Source organism: Mixophyes fleayi, chromosome 6, assembly GCF_038048845.1.
Source record: "Mixophyes fleayi isolate aMixFle1 chromosome 6, aMixFle1.hap1, whole genome shotgun sequence".
Taxonomy (NCBI): domain Eukaryota; kingdom Metazoa; phylum Chordata; class Amphibia; order Anura; family Limnodynastidae; genus Mixophyes; species Mixophyes fleayi.
The window spans coordinates 218,560,807-218,584,788 of record NC_134407.1 but is presented as its reverse complement, the minus strand read 5'-3'; the positions used below and the strand labels follow the sequence as shown (position 1 = coordinate 218,584,788).

The following is a 23,982-nucleotide window of genomic DNA, read 5'->3' as shown; positions in this document are numbered from 1 at the left end:
AGTGTGCTGGGGGAAAAAATGTTGTATGTTCACAAGTTTGCAACGTCTCATATCTGATAGTGAGAATCAGCTACACTGTGTCAAGTGATTTATAGATTTTGATTTATAAAGAAAGGATATAGTCACTGTTATAACTTCTATTATCAATCAGTTAAAACAGGTATCAAACAAGAGGCAGCATTAGCTTGTATTGTGTGTGTGTGTGTATATCACAACCACTCTATATTATAGGTGATCTTGTCCGTCCGCTAATGCTAAATAGCATATGGAATCAATTAGTGCATTCAGCTAAATCTCCTTAAATGTCTATTGTTGAACGCTGCTAGTGTTCAGCTGCATGCTAAAATAGCATTAGAGCTCATTTAAATGCCATAACCTCCCAGTAATTACTGAGTTTGTATATGTAGTACGTTCACTGCTCAATTGGATATATGTTTGTTGTTATAAATGTCCGCTATAGATTCACACCATCATGTTTAAATAAATCTTAATCGAGTCACATTTTGCACTTAATACATGAGGTCTGACAGCTTAGAGCGTGTACGCAACAGCTGTCAGTGAAACATGTTCACTGATTTACAGCATCTCAGGTTTGATAGTACAAACTGGCTACATAGTATTGAATAACAGAGAAACATAAGATTTCAATTGTTGGTGTGAGAGAAGAGTCGATACTTGCTCTTATATTTTCTATTTTAACTCAATTGAGGTATATATTGGACAGTTATGAACACGTACTACTGCCCGGGGAGGATCATGGGTAATATCATTCATCTCATCACATTGATCAGTGATTGATACATTATGGTGACATCTCTTGTAGTGATGTATGAGAAGCACAAGAGTGTGAGGAGGAGACTGGTCAGATCTCTTGGCTGGTAGCACACACTGATATGATGTGAGGAGGAGAACAGGAATCAATAAGGAATTAATAAGGGTCGATGTCTCCTGACTCCCCAACTGGGCAGATACTTTTTGTATGAGTGTAGAACAAGTGATTGTGGTAGTGTCTGAGCAAACAGAATATGTCACTCTTTTCTGTAATAAGTGTTTATAACTCACCTGTGCTGATATCTGTAGGGATTTCCTCCTCCTTACACTGCTGATCACCCCTCACATACATCTCTTCTTCTCCTTCTGTATTTTCTACCTCAATATCAGTCAGATCTTCAACCTAAATAACACATTAATAATGTCTTATCTCATTAATTGAGATTAAACAGAATAATATCAGTGTATTAGACATACACAGCTGTTCTACAGATCATATAGTGAAAAGTCATTTTGGTAATTTTAAAAGCTCATAAGTTCCATCTACCTGACACTCCTGTGGGATCCTGTGATTTTCCTCTGTACAATCCTGTGAATAAAGAGGACGGGGACATCTCTCTGGGGTATTTCTGTTACTGGATCCATCTGTAGAAGACACACAGTGACTGAATACATTGTTTAGGTGTGACCTGTGATCTCGCAGCTTCAAGATAAATCACACACCCATAACCCATATTACATGTAATAACATAGGTAGTTGTAGTGCTAGTATACAGCTTGGATCAAATAACATTAAGAGAATGTGATCATTACTGAGAATCACATATATAAATATTATTACTACTATTAGTGCACAGGGAGGATCATGGGTAATGTCACACAGGGTCTCATTCAGCTATTGAATCACTATGGTGACCTCCCTTGTACTGATATATAGGAATCACCAGAGTGTGGGGGGAGGAGACTGGTCAGATCTCTGGGCTGGTAGCTCACTATGATATGATGTGAGGAGGAGAACAGAAGTCTAATAGGGGCTGATGGCTCCTGACTCCCCCACTGAGCAGATACTTGTTCCTCGTTAGTTTCTACAGACAGAGGAGGATGTAGAATAGGAGATTGATGTAGTACTCACCTGTGCGGATATCTGTAGGGATTTCCTGTTGATCACCCCTCACATACGTCTCTTCTTCTCCCTTTATATCTTCTGCCTTAATATCAGCCAGGTTATCACCCTAAATCACCCACAGAGCAATAAAATACTACTTTATTTATGTCTGATTAAATTATTAGAAATAAACCAGAAGAATATCAGTGTATAATACACACACAGCTGCCCTACAGATCATATAGTGAAAGGTCACTTTGCTATTTGGTGAGACCCTAAACCCTACCTACCTGATAGTCTTGTGGGATAATATGATTTTCCTCTGTACAATCCTGTGAATAAAGAGGACGGAGACATCTCTCTGGGGTATTTCTGTTACTGGATCCATCTGTAGGAGACACATTGTGACAGAATACATTTTTATATGATTTACTGTGTGTAACTAGGTGGCCCTCAAAACTGCTTTGTCCTGTACAATAAATAATACTCTACTCTTACCCAATGACATGAGGGTCTGGTGATTCTCCATCATCACGTCCTTGTACAGACCCTTGTGTCCTTCTAAATACTCCCACTCCTGCATGGAGAAACAGACAGTGACATCCTCACACCTTATAGGACCCTGACACACACAATGATACAGTCAACACCCAGACACATCCCCTGGTGTTACTGTATAATGTCCCATTCCCAGCAGTCACCTCTCCAGTCAGCAGCTGAGTGATCTTGTTGGTTAGTTGCAGGATCTTCTGATCAATGTTTTTCTCATGTATCAGTGAGTGAGGTGGAGGAACTGTGACTTGGGCAGGATTCTGGGTCCTGCTCAATCTTTCTGACACACGGAGATGGCTACTGAGTATCACACGCTCATCAGATGTCTTCTTCACTACTATGTACTCCTGTGTATTGAGGGATACATCAATAAAAAAGTAAATGGTAAAAAATCACCAATTCAGGGATGTTATTTTTAGGGGTTAATTGAGGAAAAAGTCTAATTTTTAAAAATAATGTATTTCCTATATGTAACAGTTTCCTAGGAAAGTGGAGTGAATATCTGAGATGGGTGCAGCTCCTGCCACCAATTTGTGTCCTCTGTCTATGGACGGCGCCCCCACAGATGAATCACCTGCTTTGGACAGATTAGTGCAAACAGCAAGATGACGTTGTGTTGGGAGCTGGAGGATAACAGAGGACTAAGAGTAGCCGGACCACTGAAGATGACAGGAGCTGCAGGTACATTGTAAGATTCTGATATAACTGTTCTATAAAGGATGTCACGGAATCTCTCACCTCTCCAGTCAGCAGGTAGATGATCTCCAGGGTGAGATTTAATATCCCATCAGTAATATGACTCCGGTCCTTGTCCATCCTCAATGAATCAGTGTCGCACCCACACGACTTCTAATAATGACTCACTGTTTCCTCACAGCTCAACTTTCTATGAATAAATATAGTAATTATAATTAACATCACAGAATACACATGTAACTTATTCAAATATTAAAAAGTTATCTACAAATTACTATTTATATGTTTATAATCTTCACTTGATTGGCACTATTGAGTAAATTAAATTTTTCCCACAATACATCTTTTTATGACATCATTGTACTAATTAAGACTTCATTGTTCTATATTCTTTAAATTTTGCACATTTTTATCACTAAATTATTCATTATCACATTTTTCACTCTGGCATTTCGCTATGTACATATGCTTTGGATATATCACATTGTTATCCCTCTTATTATGACTTCTTCTAACTGTATCACTCTGTTTAACCTTTCAATTACACAGCCTTATTTAGTTTATTATCACATAACAGTTATATTATTATTGTTAAGGTCACTTTTAAGTTAATACACTAAATGAAATTGAATTCACACCTTTTAACCTCCAGTTTAATATGTTATATTATATATGTATAATGAGGCTTAATCAGGTTAATATGGTGAATAGACTCCATTGTATATATATCCATCCGTATAGTAACATAGTGCCACACGAACCTGATGTAAACTAATAGGGATTGTTAGACAATGTTAACCATGCATTTATTATACATTAATGGCCAAAAGTTTTGAGAATGACACAAATATTGGTTTTCACAAACTTTGCTGCTTCAGTGCTTTTAGACCTTTTTGTCGGATGTTGCGATTATATACTGAAGTAAAATTACAAGCATTTCGTAAGTGTCAAAGGCTGTTATTGACAAGTGCATTAAGTTTATGCAAAGAGTCAATATTTGCAGTTTTGACCCTTCTTTTTTTTTTTAAAGTATATTTTATTGACAATTTTACAGTTTCAACAGCATACAGGTTAGACTGTAAAACAAACAGTTTGTTAATAAAAGCAAACTAACAAGAACATTGTTATAATGTTAAATATCAAATGAATTGAAGATGGAAAAAAAGGGAAAAGACAGAAAGAGAATGAAAAGACAAGGGGAGAGAGGGGGAGGGAGGGAAACTCAGCCCGGCATCCTGTTGTCAGCTAAGCGTTCAATAAATCCTTTTCTAATCGAGGTCATAATATCTTTCTTTTCATTTACTTAGACTTTGAGTTTGAACGGTCCCTGGTTGATCTGTTCCATAGATAGTCAGCCAAGGTTGCCAGGTGTTTTGAAATGTAATGGGTTTATCATTTATTATACTAGTAATATGCTCACAACGATAAGTCTTCCATATTCTATTTATGATTTCAGTTAAAGTGGGAGGTTCTGCTTTTTTCCAATTTGCTGCCACTGCAGTTTTAGCTGCGTTAAGAATATGGCCCACAAGTGCTGCTGTCTGCTTACCAATGTCTGGGTCAGTTCTGTGTAGGAAGGACAGGGGGGTAATTGTAGCATGATGAACTTTTTGCCAGAATCCCACCATTTTAGGGCATGACCACCATATGTGGTGGAAGGAGCCCTCTTGCCCGCAGTTCCTCCAACATAAGTTAGAGGAGTCGGGATAAATGGCTTTTAGGCGAGTGGGGACCAAATACCACCTATACAGCAACTTATAAGCGTTTTCCTTGGTCTTCACACATATAGAGCTCTTGGCGACACGCGCTCTAATCCTAGCCCATTCCTCCACCTCTATTATCTCTCCCAAGTCTTCCTCCGACTTAAGTTCATACCGATCCTTGTCGGGTTGACGAAATGCCACCAGGATGCTGTAAAATGTCGAAATTAAGCCAGTAGGGAGGGATTTGCTTCTACAGAAGGATTCTAAGGGTGTACGATGATGAATGGTTTTAAGTGCTGGAATTGAATGGTATAAGTGTCTTAGCTGTAAGTATTGGTAAAAGCGGTTATGTGGAATGTCGTGCCGACGTTGAAGATCCGCAAACTCGGGGAAAACACCCATAGGGGCTATGTCTGATAAGAATCTAAATCCACATGAAGACCAGAGCTGATAAAAGGATTGTTGTTGTCCAAGAGGGAAATCAGGATTATTCCATAATGGAAGCATAATTTCATTATGTGTTACCAAGTGGAATGCTCGGGTACAGTAGTCCCATATCTGGAGTGAGAAACGGGTAGTAGGTGGGAGTGAGGAAAGAGGCGGCCGGTGTTTGATCGATATCCATAAAAGGGTATAGGGCGAGAGAACATGGATAATGTTAGCCTCTATGTCAACCCACAACCTCGTACCTAAAGGAGAGTGAAACAAAACTAGTTGATTTAGGTGTGCAGCAATGTAGTACTTAGAAATATTTGGGAGGCCCACTCCCCCCTCCGAGGTTCGACGATGAAGGACACGGGCTTGCACGCGAGGCCGTTTCCCCGCCCAAATGAATCGAGAGATCTGCTTCTGCAAAGTCTTTAGTGCCAGTGAAGGGACTCGAATAGGTAACGCCTGGAATAGAAAAAGGATTCGTGGTAGTAGATTCATTTTTACCGCCGCTATGCGGCCTAGCCACGAGATGTATAAGTTGTCCCATTTCTCGAGATCTCTTTTTAGTGTATTCAAGAGGCGGGGGAAGTTGGCCACATATAGCTGACTATATTGGTTCATCAAATAGATCCCTAAATATTTAAGTTTATCCGACTGCCATCTAAAGGTTGTTTGACGTTTGAGGGAGTCTAATAGTTGAGGGGATATATTAAGGGGAAGGATTTCAGACTTATCCATATTAATTTTAAAGTTAGAAACTTCTCCGTATTTATCTAGTTCCTCTTGCAAAGAGGGGAGAGAGTCTAGAGGGTTAGTGATTGTCAATAAAATATCATCAGCATACATGGAGATTTTATAGTTATTTACATCTATCTGAATCCCTGCTATCGTTGGATTGTTGCAAACTTGGGATGCTAGTGGCTCCATTGTTAGGGCAAACAGCAGAGGGGAAGCGGGCAGCCCTGACGGGTACCATTCGCTATTTGAAATGGTTGTGATGCAGCGCCATTAGCCCACACCGCTGCAGAGGGATTGTGGTATAGGGAGGCTAGCGCACACATAAACTGCCCTCTTAAACCCATTTTTTTGAGAGTAGCTCTCATAAACTGCCATGATACTCTGTCGAAAGCCTTTTCTGCATCAAGAGACACCACCAAGGTGGGGGTTCGTGATTGGTTAGCTGCTTCGATTAGGGCAATTGCACGCCTTGTGTTATCTGTTCCTTGGCGGGTAGGAATAAAGCCCACCTGATCAGGATGGATCAGCGCGGGTATCACTCGGGCTAGTCTGTTCGCTAATATCTTGGCAAATAGTTTTAGATCTACGTTTAGAAGAGATATTGGTCGGTAGCTCTCACAGTGACTAGGTTCTCGTCCTTCTTTGGCAATAACAACAATGTCCGCCCTGGCGGTGTCCCTTTCGATTTTTTTACCATTCAAGTTTGCATTGAAGAGGGAAACTAGCTTGGGTGCCAATTCGGCTCTAAACTTTTTATAATATAATGCTGTAAGGCAATCTGGACCCGCCCGGTGCTGCTGAGTTTCTAAGGGATTTAATGGTTACTTTAACCTCCTTTGTTGTAATATCAGCATTTAGTATTGCTAATTGTGTTTCTGTTAGGCGAGGTAGAGAGCATACTCGGAGGTAGTCAGAGATTTGTGTATGTCTAACAGTTTTGACCCTTCTTGTTGAAGACCTCTGCAATTCGCTCTGGAATGTTGTCACTCAACTTCTGGGCCACATACTGACTGATGGCCGCCCATGCTTGGAGTTTGTCAGAATTTATGGGCTTTTGTTTGTCCACCCAACTCTTGAGGATTGACCACAAGTTCTCAATGTTGTTCACCCAGCTCTTGAGGATTGACCACTAATTCTCAATGGGATTAAGGCCTGGGGAGTTTCCTGGCCATAGACCCAAAATTTCGATTGTTTGATCCCCGAGCCACTTAGTTATCACTTTTGCCTTATGGCAAGGTGCTCCATCATGCTGGAAAAGGCATTGTTTATCACCAAACTGTTCTTGAATGGTTGGGAGAAGTTGCTCTTGGAGGATGTTTTGGCACCTCAATTCAATAATTAACAGGTATGGCCAAACACTTTTGTCCATATAGTGTACTTACCTCTTGATACATGCATGTTAATAACATCTGTAATATTGATTGATTACCATATTTATCTGTTAATCATCACATGTCAACAATATTAGTATTACATCTGATTCAATAATAAGGCTCAGTCTCAATCTTTTTGTTTACATTTTTACCGGGTTACAAGTCTGAACCAAATAGGAAATAAGTAGGAGTGGCTGATAGGACTCTGAGGCCTTTTATTGGTTACAATAATATCAGGCATAAAAGAGGTTGTCCCCTAACCATTAGATTGTGATTGGCTATGGGATCGTTATGTCAGTTTAAAGGAGTGTTTCTAGACTATTTAAAAACGTCAGTTCACATTTGCAGTTTGCCTTGACAAAGCGAGCAGCGAAAGGCGTCTCGGCATACGCCTCGCTATGTGACCTCAAATCCAAACTCACCACCTTAACCTCAGACAGATCTTACTACGAGTCAGTCAATTACTCAAAAGTTATTTAGAGGGAAGAACGCGGCTCATGGAGGAGGATTTTCAACAAAAATGTTACTGCTGGCAATACAGCAGTTTCTTAAGTTTATCATAACAGCATCTGTTAGCAGCCGCAGCAGATAATAAATATGACGTCTAACAGACATGATATAACCATAATGTTTAATAGGCATGATACATTGTTATGCCATTAACACCAAATTATTTGGTTAACTACAATAAACTAATGGAATAACGATCTCCATTAGGGAACTTTCGTACTTCCATATAGTAGTAAGAATCAGTCAAATGAACAATTTTGTTTTACTAGTCTGTTCATTTTAGTATATGAGTGTCAAGCAGCACATTTGTATTATATATGATAACACATGAAATCTGCATATTAGAAGACACTGGTGGCCTTCACTCATATAAAGTCACAAAGGTGGTATTATATTAATTATATTAGAGAAGTATTAACAATTAATAAAGATGTTAGGAACAATATAGAATTGTAACAATAACATAATACTGATAAGGTATAAAGTAACATAACGAGGTACATTAATAAATTTGCACTATTCACAGTAAAAAAAATGTTTACGTTTTTAATTATTTTGCTACGAGTGATATCTAGTAGTTTATGAAAATGTTCTTTTAATAATAACTTTAATAACGAAATAAGCTTTAATTGGAGTTACTAAGCAATTCACAGAATGCCCAATGTTGAACATTTTTCTTGTTTTCTTTTTGAGTTACTAAACATATTGAAATATGGAACACTGAGTGATCACTAAGTCCTCCTTCCCCCGAGCCATGAAGCCCTCATCAGTGTTTCCCAGAAGTCCTATGATCAAGCTTCGCAAGACTCCTCAAAGACCTTTACACGATACTGTATTACTAAAGGTTAAACCACCACTACTTGTAGCCAGGAGGTTCTCCCAGACATCTCTTTGGTGCAATTTTCTCTACTTGACATCTGTTACTAATATATGGATGTTTGGGATTTTCATTCAATCCCATACGTTGTGCGTACTTGAAACCATAGCAAAATGGCATTTGATCCTGTTCCAGCTCTGCTGTCACTATACACAGGTCACAGTGATATCACACACTTGATACACGCTGATCACTACCCACAGGTCACACACACACACATAGTATACTATACACAAGACAAAATCATCATCATCATTCAACAAGATATTCCCTCATCTCGGATCCCTCACACATCACCCACCTTCTCCTTCACTACTCAATCAACCCTCAGTTCATTCTCCCCAGTAACTGTGGTTGAAGTCTCTGCATCCATCTCATCATCTTACACTACTTCTCCGCTCCCTCTCCCCCACTGCATGCCCCCCTCTAGCTCACCTCTTCAGCCTCTCTCTCCACTGACACATTTCCATCCTCCTTCCAACACCAATGCTAAAGAAACCATCACTCGACCGATCCTCTCTCTCCAACTACCACCATATTTCTCTCTTCCTCTTTGTCTTCAAACCATTTGAGTGACTCACTTTCTCTTCTACCCCCAACAATGCACTAAGATTACACTCACAAATGTGATGACCTAATTACTGTAAAGCAGTCACTTCTCCATGCTTATCCTGCTGAACCTCTCTGCTGCTTGACACTGTTGATGACCCTTCTTCTCCTGCACACCTTTCACTCCATTGGACTTTGTGACACAGTACCTCTCCTACCCTGACCTTTCCCCTTCTGTCTCCCCCATGGTAGCTACAGCTCTTTAAAAGACTTTTATACTGTAAATACAGACATACATATGGTGAAAGCATGAGCTGGGCTACCTAGAGGAGATGTGGTCCTGGTGGGCTCAACCTTTATTTGAGGATGTCTGGAACAAAAACAGAGAGAGACAGAGAACAAGAGATGCAGAGAGAGAAACACCACAGTGACTGGCTGAGGAGGCAACCTCAGCCATAAAATACATTTGTATTCCTTGTGCAGCCACTAAAAAAAGTATTAAGTGGCCTAGTGCCCACTGATTAGAGGGGCCAAGAAGTGAGGTAATGCCTCACTAATCACTATACACAGGTCACCAATAATCCACTGATCACTATACACAGGTCACCAATAATCCACTGATCACTATACACAGGTCACCAATAATCCACTGATCACTATACACAGGTCACACAAATATCAGTCACCTAATACACAGTGACCATTATATAATTGTGATGGTTGCAGGTTAGGTGGTGCTACTTTACTATTTTACTTTAGTCCTTCAAGGACTTAGGGTTAGGTCCATTTTAATGAAATTGACTTCGGCCAGGGCAATTTTGAATCAGTAACTGGGTAAAATCCCGCTGAGCCACACATTTGATTGTGGATGGACAGTTACATACAACCCAATTGCCTTTTTTGTGGCCAATGGTATTTAACCTTTGCAACACTACAGCTACTTATTCCAAATGATAAAATATGGTGACTGTGCCACCTGTTTTCATTCCCTAACCCATGTTGGACCAGGATAAATACAATTGCAATTTGTGTAAGGGACATCCTTTAGTGTTACTCTAATGTTATATCAGTGATCCAACTTGATTTAATGCTTTAGAAATAAAGTTTTCTGAATAAGGATCTGGAACATGAATAAGAAGCTTCAGCCTCGTTGTTCCAACTGTGTTATAATAACAGGGCAGCAGTCAGCACACACGTATTATAGTACATATATAGTACAGGACGCCACTGTCTGCTCCTCCTATATAATAATATAAATATCATTACCTGCTGCCAGACACCGCAATGTCTCCTCTCTGCTTCCTCCTAATCTACGCTCGACCGGAAATTACAATAGAAGAAAACACACTTCCGGTGTCTGGAACGCAAACGGAGGAGATCAAATGGAACGCATATACCGGAAGTCTGGTGGACCTACAGACCGGAAGTGTGTAACACTGGGTGAGAGGAGGCAGTGACTGGCAGATATATTATCAGATATAATAATAAACATATAACATAGGTAAGAAGTAAAGTATGTACATGAGTTGTGAAGTTGTAAAGTAAGTATTAGGAGGTTATGAAATAGGAATTACGAGGCTGAGACCACCTCATGACTCCCACCTCATGGGCTCTTAATTTCCACTTCATAGCCACATAATGCCCCTTCATATCCTCATAGTGTCCACATTCTCATAGTTCCCACCTTTATAGCCTCATAGTGCCCCCTATTTAGACTGCTAATGGGCACAATATTGCATATTTAATTTCTCTGTTAGTGCCTCATTTCCCACCTCAGCCCTATAATACCTACTTGATAGCATCTTAATAGTCACCTGACATCCTCTTAATGCCCACTTTATAGACTCTGTATGGCTGCCTCATTCTGCTCCCGATATTCTCCTAATGCCCAACTCATTGCCTCATAGTTCCCATTTTATAGCCTCATAATTCCCACTTTTAATGCCCCCCTCACGGCCTCCTAATGGTTTTTGGCTTCATAGTGCTCACCTGATTTTTTGTAATGCCTACCTCATAATGCCCACCTGATATCCTCATAATGCTCACTTCACAGCCTCATAGTGCTCACTTTACAGTCTCATAATGTTCACCTTTTGCACTTTATAGCCTCTGTATGCCCACCTAATAGCTTCATTATAGCCATCTCATAGGACTTACCTTACAACATCATAATTCCTGCCTCAGATAGCGTCTTAGTGCCCACCTTATTTTCTCATAATGCTTACCTCATTGTCACATAATGCCCACCTTGACCTGTAACACTCACTTGATAGCCACATAATGACCATCTGATATCCTCTTAATGCTCATTTTATAGCCTCAGTTTGTCTGTCTCATAATGCCTGCCTCCTAATACATGCCTCATAGTGCTCACCAGATATCTTCGTAATGCCTACCTGTTTCCGGATGGGCTTACTTCGCATTAAACAGGTTAACCAATATATGGAAGAGGTTCTTCTGGAAGGTAGTGTAGATGTCGTTAATGTATCCATCTCCTCAGTCATTTTAGGGGGCAGTCAGAGCTTGGAGGCCGTCTATGTCCATGGAGACTCAAGTGCTGAAGGAAGTCATGTATGTCAGTTTCAGAGGTCTGTGGAGTGTCTGGGTCATCTTTGAGATTATAGACTCTTGCATAATAGTTAGGAAATAAATTGGCAGTGTCCTGGAGGTTTGAGACTTTTAAACTATCAGGCCTAGACAAGTGGTGAATATGATTCCTCACCTGCTGTCCCTGTAGTTTTCGAGCTAACATGCAGCCTGCTTTGTTTCCTGTCATGTAGAACTTGTGGCAGAGTCCCGATAAATAAGCCTGAGTGTGGACTACGAGGAGATGTTGAACTTGTCTAACTTGGGTCAACTCGTTTTTCACCGTCAGGGAAGGGCAGGTTTTATTGCGAGCCTCCAAAGCCTCATGTTTAGTTTTTAATTCTTGTAGCAGGAAGGCATTAGCCTTTTTAAGTCTAGCTCTGGTTTATATCGTGGTTCCCCTAAAGACCGCTTTAAGGGCACACCAGTATGTGCATATAGAAGTATCGTCAGGGGAGTTGGTAGCAATGTATTCGTTGAGTGTTTCTTGAAGAGCAGTCTAGGGTGGTGAGAAGGTAGGTGCCACAGTCTAGGGGGCAGATGGTGACCAGGACCAAAGAAGTGGGTTATGGTCAGGCCAGGTAATCGGGAGTACAGAATCTGATCTAGAGTGTTGGGGGGCCATTTGTCGGTGAGTATCAAGTCAATTCGAGAGTAGGTTTTGTGTACATGTGAATGGTAGGTAAAGTCTTTTGCCCCAGGGTCAAACACACACCAGGTGTCATATAGGTCATATTCTGCTAACAATTTGCGGAATGAGAAGGAAAGGCCTACATGTCAGGGGGTAATGCGGTGCTGGGGGGGGGGGGGGGGGGGTAAATCTTGTCCAGTTCGGGGTCTTGGACTAAATTGAAATCTCCTATGAAGATGAGGCTACCCAACCGGGTTTTCTGTAGTTCTCTGAAGACACTATTTGAACAAGGTATTTATCTGGAATTAGGGGCATAAAGGGAGACCAATGTGCTTGTCATTTAATTGACCAGCCAGGATCAGGAATTGACCCTGTTTGTCTTGAAACTTTTGGTGTAGTGTCAATGAGATTTTGGAGCCAAACAGAATGGCCACTCCATTATGTTTAAGAGGGCTGTTGGTCGACTAGCAGGTGGGGTAATGATTATACCTAAGGAGGGGAGGCGCTCTAGAGCAGAAATGGGTTTCCTGTAATGTCACTACATCAGCTTTGTATTTCAAGCCTGTGAGAAAGGCATCCTCCATTCATGTCCTAAGAACAAAGATAACTAGGCAACCTTGAAAAAGTGGAGTGGATCAGAAGGTCTCAGGGCAGGTATACACATGAACAAACAGACTCTCTAAAGAGGCTTGGAGCATAGCTACATAAGTGTTGAGGAAGATATTAAAACAGAAATTCACTGTATAACACTGCATATAAAAGTGTTGGCTAACCTGTGACACTCCCGGTGTTGTACAACTACAAGTCCCAGCATACACTTCCAGCAATTAGCTGCTATATATTGGCAAAGCATGCTGGGACTTGTAGTTTCACAACACCTGGAGTGTCACAGGTTAGCCAACATTGGCATATAACATGGTAGTTACACGTAAATCAACAAAAATGTGAAACAGTGGGAGAACATACCATTTAAGTACCCATAGAAAGGCTCAGTGATGTCTCCGGAGGCAGGCGGAGCAGGCAGGGGGATGTCATGAGGAAGATATGTCGCCAGGTCAAACTGTGCCCTCAGCCCCCTGGTTCACCACTTGCAGCACCACAGCAAAACAATATATGCAAATGGCATATTAAATGTCCTCAAGGTAATGCCCTGGGACCTACGAATCACCATATACCATATAAAAAACTAGTGTAACAAAATGAGAGAAGAGCCATTAGCATTTATCAATGTTGTACTTGAAATGCATGTATTTCCTGGGAAAGTTCAACCACAGGAGATGTAGACCAGGGGTAAGGTCATTATAGTCTTGAAAATAAAGCAAGTAACTAAGTGTAATAAACAATACCTGGGGCCTCCGATTGGAGCTCTCCTAGCAGGTCCTTGTCCGGACTAAATATGTGAGTGAAGCGCATCATGGAATACTGTAGACAGGTGTATCACAAGGTCAATCATGTCCCACTACTGTCCATTCAGAGTGAATGTGAAGGCAGGTGGCACTGGGGGTGTAGGCAATGTCCCATCCCTTCAACAATTGGGTGCCCTCCTCAAGAGTGCAGATAACATGTGTAGAGTTATTTTTCTGTACAATGAGCTTTACCGGGAACCCCCAGGGGGAAGCGATGTCGTTGCCACGGAGTCCTGTAGTGAAAACATGAAACGACCTGGGCTCTCCTCTTGATGATGAGGAATGATCGGAAATTCGGGACAATGCTGCCTACAGCTCAATCTGCGTCAGAATAAAGGAAAATGTTTACAAACTCCTCTACCGATGGTACTATGTTCCTACTCGACTACAAAAGATACTGCCTGATTCCTCTGACAGATGTTGGCGTCTATGCTCTGGTGCGGGTTCTTTCTTACATATATGGTGGGACTGCCCGAAACTGATTCTCTTCTGGCGCAAAATTAAAGCTTTGATAGAAATGTTTATTCAAACCCCCTTACCCTTCGACCCCAAATTTTTCATTCTACCCCTCGGGTTCCCCACGGCCACTAGACACCAAAATAAACTTGCTCGTCACATTATTTCAGCGGCCACATGTCAAATCGCCATAGATTGGAAGCAGGCTGTCCCCCCTTCATTCTCTGCTGTAACTAATAGGATTTGGCATACGTATAAGATGGAATACATGACTAGCATTATACGAAATACGGCCAAATCTTTTAACAAGGTCTGGGACCCCTGGATATCTCACTTCCAATACCGCTCCCCCTTTACCTAATCATACCCCCTACCCATACGTAACCCTTTCCCCTCCCATCTCATTGCCTCCGGCTCAAGAGGGATTTCCCACGCTCCTCCCCCTCCACCTCTCATCTTCTCTTTTATCTTCCTCTTTTTTTCCTTCTCCTTTTCTTTTCTTTCTTCTCTTTTAAATATAAAAATGCCGGTCCTTATTTCATAGAATCTGTGCTATTTTATCTCGGAAGCACGGAGACTTCTACTTCACCATCCAATGTACTGAATATATTTTGTCTGATATAACGTGTATCCTTTTGCATTGTTAATTCTTTTTTGACCGTTAATAAACACTTGTTTTAAAAAAAAAAAGATTTATAAATGATCGAGTCACAGTACTCATTCACCTATTTCACATGCACTACTTCCGTATGTTGCTATACCTATATTCCCTGATGAACTTTTATTGCAAGACACTGAACTAGCCTGACTGGCTAAGTTGGTTAAAGCCAGCTAATTGATCTTCTGGGTAGGGAAGTTGGTTTAGTAGTATTATTCATAGTTTGTTATATACATTATTGTATTAATTTTGATTTATATAACGTTTAAGATTGTAATCAGTTTTTTTATAAAATGTTGTGGAAAAAAATAGTGAAGACTTAGCCTTTAAGGGTAAATTACCAATAGCTTGCATAAGTCAAACAGTGGAATATGATGTAAAGGGTTACCACAATGGTGATTGACTCATACAAGCCGCCGCTCCCCTGTTCTATAGATAACTTTATTACAATTACCACTGTTAGTACATTTCTATATGTCCAGTAAAAAAATAAAAACTGGTTGTAACTAGTCTGAAGGGGGGAGAAGAGGGGAGTTGGACTTAAAGTGTTATTAAGCAGCCAACACCTCAGCTAGCTTTACCTTCAATTGGAACATTGTCAAAAAAGCTGTGTCCAACAATTGTTGTCTGTCAATCATTGTAATCTCACACCAGAACATAAAAGTTAATGTCATCCTGTGGCAACTTATTCTGTACAGAAAGTGCTTGCTGTGCGGCCGGAGTCCTCACACAACGACATGGTGAGGGTAACATACCTGTAGCCTACTACACGTCTAATAGAGAAGAGCGAGGATGTAGTATTGAGATATGAATTTACGCTCCACACACCTCATGCAGTATCTGCACTCTTATATTTGGCTCAAACAAGGCATGTCTCATTTGTTAGATACACCAAGTAAGAACTTGCCCTTATGGCACCAGCAAACATGAAAAGATGTAACACACTCAATCCAGCAAATTTGTGAGAGAACGAAAATTTAGAAGAAATTAATTTTGACGATTGTGCAGCTACGCATGACTATGGAATATTTAAATTTAATATTCAGGGTGAGACCTGACATCAGCACCATCTTTTTAGTTGATACTTAACATTTTACACAGAAGGGAGCTGTCACAGACAGTGACAGGAGACTTGTGCACTGGATATTCTGTAGTAGATGACAAATGCACATCAGAGGCCAAATGATTAGGACCACCACATTCAGAACAATTAGCAGAAATAATAGCACTTAAAAAAGCCTGCGAGTTAGCTGAAGGAAAATTCGTAAACATCTACTTTGATTCCAGGTACACCTTTGGGGTGGTCCATGACATTGGGGCTCTGTGGTTTTCTTGACAGCAGCAGGCACACGCACAACATATACAAAGACTACGGACAGACATACAGTTACTGCGGCTTTTCCTCCCATCTCCCCTGCTGATAAGAAAGCTATTTGAAGCCTTACCTGTCTGAGAAAGAACACAGGGAAGGCTATACCAACCGAACCGTCACACATCCCTCCAATAACTGGCCCTTTCCCGATAATTCAGATTGATTTCATACAGTATCCTCATCACATGAATTTAAAGTACATGTTGGTATGCATTGATGTTTTCTAACTAGGTAGAGGCCTATCCAGCCACAACTAATACTGCTGTGTTTACTGCTAAAATTGTGCAGAAAATTGTGTGTAGGTTTGGGATCACCAAAGTCATTGAGAGTGATCCGGATACAGATTTCTCAGGTGATGTTTTTTAGACCATGTGTAAACTTATGGGCACTGATAGCAAACTACACACTCCCTACAGGCCACACAAGCTAGTGGGGAAGTAGAGAGATGTAACAGTACTATCAAGAATAAGGTGAGTAAAGTGATGGCTGAGACTGGGTTAGCATGGCCAGAAGCATTGCCACTAGTACTGCACAGCATCAGAACCACTCCTTGACCAACTCAATCTGTCACCATTTGGTCGACAACCAGAATTTATGATCTATCCCCAGGATGATTTAAAGTGTAACAGTGAAGTAAATTTCCAATTAAAATGAGCAAAGGTTTAACACTGTTGTCTCCAAATATACCAGTAACTGTCTCGATATTGAAGCTGGAGAATATGTAATGATCTAAAACATTTTGCACTCAGGTTGTCTAGTAGGTCATTGGGAAGGGCTATATCAATTGTTGATGACCAGCACCGCATCCTTGAAGATAACAGAGAGACAATTGGATCCATTACACTCATTGCAGGGGAGTCCGTAATCTGGAAGAGGTTTGGGACAAGGCAAATTCGATAAAACTACCCCATCACTCGTAAGCCTGTTTCCAGAGATTTGAATTGCAGTGAGAGTAGACTGAGCCGAAAAAAGACTGACTTTATCAGTCTACCATGGAGCATCAAATTATTTATTTTTCCTTTTTTGCAGTACCCAGTATTTTTGAGGTGATATGAAGCCCATGGAGTTCAGTTCTGAGGATTGGATTGATGATGTGGAGATGGAGGATGAATTGGTAGTTCACTCGGTTTGGCGCCACGCTCTACTCAAATTCGGGGTCAATAAACGATCTGCCTACTGTTACGAGCTGTGGCGGCACTCACCGCCGGCGCGACTCGTCTCCTGGCCTCCCCGAAGTCCCGGCCGTCACCTTGACGACCGGGACGTCACTTCCGGCCGTGACCGGGCTGTTGCGGCCGTGACCAAGGCAACAGCCGGACGCTTCCTCTGCAGCGCCGCGTCCCGGCAATGAATGAAAGCCGGGCGCGTGCGCAAATTGGCCCCACCAGCCTGCGGGCTAATTAATGAAATAAATTAATTTTATGCAGGGGGCTGTGTGACTTCAGAGCCAGGCTCTGATTGGCTGCTTGTACTATTTAAGGCAGGGAGGGTTTAGCCTCCCTGCCAGTTATAGCTTCCTGTTACCAGTTTGCTGACCTGCTCTGCCCTTTTGTCCCTGTACTGTGGATACTCTGCTGGATTGCCTGTGTATGACCCTGACCCTTTTGGCTTGTACCTTGGACCCTGCTACCTAGCTCGTGACCCTTGACCTCGACTTGTTAATATTTGCTGTCTAATGCCCGCCCTTGACCCTTGCCTGGACTTCACTTAGCTTGCCTGGGTTCTCCCCAGCCAGTACACACTTCACAACCCTCTGTCAGTCTGCAGCCAAGTCTGTCCCCACCACCAGGAGCTCCAGTGAACACTTGACTGGCGGAGTAGACTCCAGGTTGTGCTGTATCAGTTAGGGGGGTTCCTAACACCTACCCTGGAGTTTGGAAGCAATCTGAGGGGGTATTTTCTGAAGAGTACTGCATTTGTAAATATTCTGTCCCCCTAATAGAAGGTGCATCCAACGGTGTCAGTCTAACAGTAGCCTAGATTTTGAAAGACACCCGCCAAATCACTATCATGTTTTAGTGGGAAGGGATTTAAAATCAGAGGAATTGCTGGGTGTGCTCCCATGTACCTCAAGGACAATACAATGTAGGATTATTCCCCATTCCATTAAATGTATCTGAGGTTCTTGACTTACAGGAGGGAAGACCAACAGATGGAAAGTATAATGTTATTAAATGCCCTAATTTCAAACTTTGCCAATGCTCAGTAGAAAGGTCTTCGATATGTATAACACCAAGAAACCTGGATATTGGGAAGTAGCGTGGCTCAATCAGACAATGCCCTACTCCAGGAGGGCTGATGGGAAACCAAGTGATATCAACCAGTTAAATCTGATCAAAGGTACATCTGGTTTCCAGAGTACAGGATACATGTGTAAGTCTAGAAAAGGGTCACTTGGTAAAATGCAAACCGGATATTGTCTAGTGACTATCCAGGCCAATACTTGTTTTAAAAAGATAGGGACTCTGGGCTTGGGTATATTTACTAGAACTTTATGTAGCATTATTCAAGGTTACTCTGTATCCTATATTCTCCCTGAGGATGTTTATTATGTCTGCAAGCATAACGCCTGTAAATGGTAATTTCCAAACTCCAAGGGAGTATGTTTCATAGGAAGGATAGTCTCCAAGATAATGATTTTATCATGAGAAAAGATGCTTCATATTTACAGCTTTACCCCACCTCCATATGTACACATACAGTACAAACACAGATTTATAAGAAGCACGGTACCCCGGGAGGAACCCTAACTACAAATTTAATATCAGAGACTACAGGATTTTAGTTTCTGGTAGCATTGGAGATTACCTGGTGAACCCTGAATTTTAATTATATACATGCTCTGGCAAGATTGATAACCTAACCCAAATGTATGATAACAGTTCAGGTATACGGGTAAGGAGCTGTGGGCCTATTAGAAAGAATTAGTACAACAGAGGAAGGTTTTCAACTATTTGACAGCTGTCTCTGGAGGATACTGTGTAATCTTAGTGTCACAAGATTAAAGCGCTGGAAGTTACCTGCTGGTATTAGCGCTGCTCGAGAGAGAGGTGTGGAGTCTAACACACCTCCGGTCTTCACCAGGGACCTCCGCAAGGGGATTTGGAATTCGCTGCGGGAGATGCACTGGTCACAGTCCTCAGACTGAGGCAACAGAGTGTAGAGGGCGGTCAGACAGGGCAGTTCGGTAACATTCAGCTAAGATGCACCAGGGGAATTCAGAAGAATGGTTGTAGGCAAATCGGGTTAATATGGTTTGGTTAGCACGGTACACAGGGAGATCCAAGAGAGTGGTCACAGGCAGCAGGGTGAAACACAGGAAGGCAATCAGAACCAGGGGTAATCAGGAGCAGAACAAGGACAAGCCGAAGTCATACACTGGAGGTCAATACACAGGCAATAAGAAATAATGCTGGAGCTGGGGGACCCAATACTCTGACTTCCTTAGTATGTTGAGCCTGATGCCACCGGAGCTTCCTGTAGTATCCAGTTGCCTAGCAACAGGACGCGCATGCGCACTAGGGCTGGCTTGATAGCCGGAAGAGCTGCGTCTGGTTGCTAAGCAACCAATCGCGGTCGAGAGGACAGAAGGTTGCCATCCCTGAATGGAAGAGTCACGGCGCCTGGCACTTAGCAACACAGTTTTGTGTCAAGTGTTGCAATTACATCATTAACAATAACGATAACCCTAAAGAAATAATTGATCATAAAATGGATGGGAGTTTCGTAGAGATCATAAAGCTTCTCTTTCTGCAGTGGGGGAAAAATTAGTAGGTTGGGTCTCATGGTTAAATTCTGTAAGATGATTCTCAGGGTTTGGTGATTGGGTAAAAGAACTAGTGCCAGCTTTGGGTAAGCTCCTTATTCTTAATTTATAAGTTTTACAGGTGTGTTCCTGGTGTGTTGAAGTGTGGAAAAAGAGTAACCATGGTAACAAATGAAAGTTATACCACTGATGGTACTGATGAGAGCTACCAACAAAGAAACAGTTCCTAATTATGATCCCACATTAGAGCGTATGATGTGATGAGATAGACTATCAAATGGCGGGCTGTTAAAAATCAATTCAAACATTGGTCAAATCAATCTGAATTGCTTATAAATTGTTTTCTCTGTGTGCGATGCGATCGCAAATCAATGAGACTGTGTAAGTCACTGGTAATTCGATCGTGTGTAATTGCTTCATAGCGGCAAGATGTAACCGCAACACTTGTTGTATTAATATCACTGTTTCATCATATTCCCATAGATACTCACTTTGCAATAGGATATGCATAGGCATTGCTAATGACAAGGCCTTCATCAAAGAGGTCTGAGGATAATGAGAAGTGCTCTCCCATTGAATTTGGTATTTACTGAAAAATAATCAATACCAAGGCAATACGTAGACATTTGATATACTTAAGATGTACCAATATTTACTGAGTTTTTGTCCAGAGTCAACATGAGCTTGGGATGGCAAACATCCTCTATTGCCTCTCACTATTCTATAATGCATTTGGTTAGTAAACAATTCTCATTGTCTGTGCTAAATTCACTAGTTCTTATCCTAAAATCAACATTGTAACAATGAGCAGTGTCCTTGTATGACCTGTGTACCTGAAACCTGAAGTGGCAATAATATAATTTATGACTATCTCAATTAATATATTGTACTACATTGACCCATTAGAAGGCAGAGTTTCCTGTTTGTAGTCGTTATAAATTCCCTCAGTTCTATCAAACCTTAGCACAAGCAAAGTTTTATTTTGGATTTCTCTGCTTGTGTTTTTAAGAAAACTTGCTTTGTTTGACAGTACAACACTATTCTACCTTCTACAAGCCTTTGCCTTCAGCTTGCACCTTACTACTCAGAGGCTTGACCAGAGGTGTTGTGTCTCTTATAGCTACCCCAGTCAAAGTTTCTTTCGGGGAGAAACCAGCATTGTGACATACTGTTCAGTTGTATTATCCTTGTTGCTTGCACGCTCTATTGCAATAAATGAATAATGCTTAATCAATTACTGAATATTGTATTTTATTAGTATACACTTTGCAAATGTATTTATGCCTATTTGCATCATTAACATTTATAATATGCACATCTTTTACAATGTTTACAGTATTGCTGCAACCCCTGTTTCATATTTATCAACTCATGGACATTGCTTTTCTCTTGTGTGTTTTACCTGATGCTTTATGAGAGATACTCTTTTTGCAAAACCTCTCCCACATGCAGAACATGAAAATGGTTTCTCACCCGTGTGAATTCTCTTATGTTTAACTAGATCTGATTTCTGTGTAAAACATTTCCCACACTCAGAACATGAAAATGGCTTCTCACGTTTGTGAAATCTCTGATGTTTAACAAGAATTGAGTTATCTGTAAAACATTTCCCACACTCAGAACATGCAAATGGCTTCTCACCTTTATGAGTTCTCCAATGTGAAACCAGAATTGATTTATGTGCAAAACATTTCCCACACTCAGAACATGAAAATCTTTTCTCACCTGTGTGAATTGTCTGATGTGCAACAAGATTGAATTTAAGTGTAAAACATTTCCCACACACACTACAAGCAAATGGTTTCTCACCTGTGTGAATTCTCTGATGTGTAACAAGATCTGATTTCTGTGTAAAACATTTCTCACACTCACTACATGGAAATGGTTTCTCACCTGTGTGAACTCTCTGATGTATAACAAGTCTGGACTTAACTGTAAAACGTTTCCCACACTCACTACAAGGAAATGGTTTATCACCTGTGTGAATTCTCTGATGTGTAACAAGTCTGGACTTAACTGTAAAACGTTTCCCACACTCAAAACATGGAAATGGTTTTTCACCTGTATGAATTTTCTGATGTTTAACAAGACCTGATTTATGTTTATAACGTTTCCCACACTCAGAACATGGAAATGGGTTCTCATCTGTGTGACTTCTCAGATGTGAAACCAGAATTGATTTCTGTGTAAAACATTTTCCACATTCAGAACATGGAAATGGTTTTTCACCTGTGTGAATTCTCTGATGTGTAACAAGATTGGATTTAACTGTAAAACATTTCCCACACTCAGAACATGAAAATGGTTTCTCGCCTGTATGAATTCTCTTATGTTTAACAAGACCTGATTTCTGTGTAAAACATTTTCCACATTCAGAACATGGAAACATTGTATCACCTCTATGAGCTGTGCTAGGTGTAGCAATATCTGAGATATTAGGAAAACATGCCTCATAATTAGAAGGATCAGATGATATATGTGGACTGTGAAGTACTGGATGCATAATTGGAGTAATGGGTTTTCCTCCTGGAAAATCTTGTATGATGTTGTTATCTTCTATTTTAAAACCTGGAGACAAAATGAGATATCCCTCTGAGGTATTCCTGCTTGTGTGTCCATCTGCTGGAAATAAATAGATGTACGGTAATAGACATCGAGAAGCAAATTTTCAAACATTTATTGAGTTCAAGATTTTCAACTGATTCTATTTTTGTTTTTAATTTCTATTTGCAAACAAGAACACTTCATTACAAATCTAAATGTACATACAGCAATTACACAGATAAAACATTGGCTTAAAATATAACACATTACCAAGCACATTGTATAGACCCAGCCACAGGGCCACAGCCATACACAAACATTGGAGTCTTGGTGGCAGCACAGTAGGACATGGCAACACAGATTAATGCATAGAGCGGAGGAGAGCATTAGGAATGAGTAGGAGAATGGAGCAGTGCACGGAGGGCAACAGCAGAAAGTGGAAGAAAGTGAAAGGGCAGAGCAGGATACAGACAGGTCAGAAGGTGAAGAGCAACAGTACAAAGCATCCAACCACATAGATATGAGGAGCGCTGTGTTACTATGATGGGTGTGTGACTATAGTTCTGTGAGTGCGAGAAGGTAGAGTTTGTGTGAAATATGTGTTGTGATTGGATGTATGTGGGAAATAACCTGCTTTAGTATTGCAGTGTTACACATACTGAGAATAAAACATTCAGGAACTATCACACAAAGAAAAAAATGGGAAATGTCACATGTGCTACTGCCCGGGGAGGATCATGGGTAATACCATTCATCTCATCACATCGATCAGTGATTGAATCACTATGGTGTCATCTCTTGTACTGATGTATGGGAATCACAAGAGTGTGAGGAAGAGACTGGTCAGATCTCTTGACGGGTAGTACACACTGATATGATGTGAGGAGGAGAACAGGAATTTAATAGGGGCTGATGTCTCCTGACTCCCACCCAATGGACAGATACTGTTTGTATGGGTGTAGAACAAGTGATTGTGGTAGTGTCTGAACAAGGAGAATATCTCACTCTTTTATGTAATAAGTGTTTATTACTCACCAGTGCTGATATCTGTAGGGATTTCCTCCTCCTTACACTGCTGATCACCCCTCACATACATCTCTTCTTCTCCCTTTATATTTTCTACCTTAATATCAGTCAGATCTTCAACCTAAATAACGAAAAAAATAAAATAAAAAATAATACTTTAATAATGTCTGATTTTATTGAGATTATACAGAATAATATCAGTGTATAAGACACTCAGCTGTTCTACATATA

General features: G+C 40.9%; 2 protein-coding genes and 1 long non-coding RNA gene across 6 annotated transcripts in view; 1 reads left to right on the top strand and 2 right to left on the bottom strand.

Annotated features, from left to right (window-relative positions):
• LOC142159947 (uncharacterized) overlaps positions 1 to 23,982 on the top strand; it is a 502,572-nt gene that overhangs the window by 121,955 nt on the left and 356,635 nt on the right. The window lies entirely within an intron of this gene.
• Positions 1 to 23,982, bottom strand: part of LOC142160632 (uncharacterized) — a 169,583-nt gene that overhangs the window by 3,443 nt on the left and 142,158 nt on the right. The window contains exons 19-25 of the mRNA XM_075215494.1: positions 23,761 to 23,872; positions 21,559 to 22,803; positions 17,217 to 17,281; positions 2,167 to 2,259; positions 1,904 to 2,003; positions 1,319 to 1,416; positions 1,063 to 1,174 (exon numbers count right to left, since the gene is read on the bottom strand). Of these exons, the coding sequence (XP_075071595.1) occupies positions 1,063 to 1,174; positions 1,319 to 1,416; positions 1,904 to 2,003; positions 2,167 to 2,259; positions 17,217 to 17,281; positions 21,559 to 22,803; positions 23,761 to 23,872 (1,825 nt within the window). The remainder of the gene's footprint in view (positions 1 to 1,062; positions 1,175 to 1,318; positions 1,417 to 1,903; positions 2,004 to 2,166; positions 2,260 to 17,216; positions 17,282 to 21,558; positions 22,804 to 23,760; positions 23,873 to 23,982) is intronic.
• LOC142160044 (uncharacterized) lies at positions 2,484 to 10,631 on the bottom strand. The gene is made up of 3 exons (XR_012693024.1): positions 10,573 to 10,631; positions 3,167 to 3,314; positions 2,484 to 2,775 (listed from the first exon to the last, which is right to left on the bottom strand). It is a non-coding gene; the product is annotated as an uncharacterized LOC142160044 (long non-coding RNA).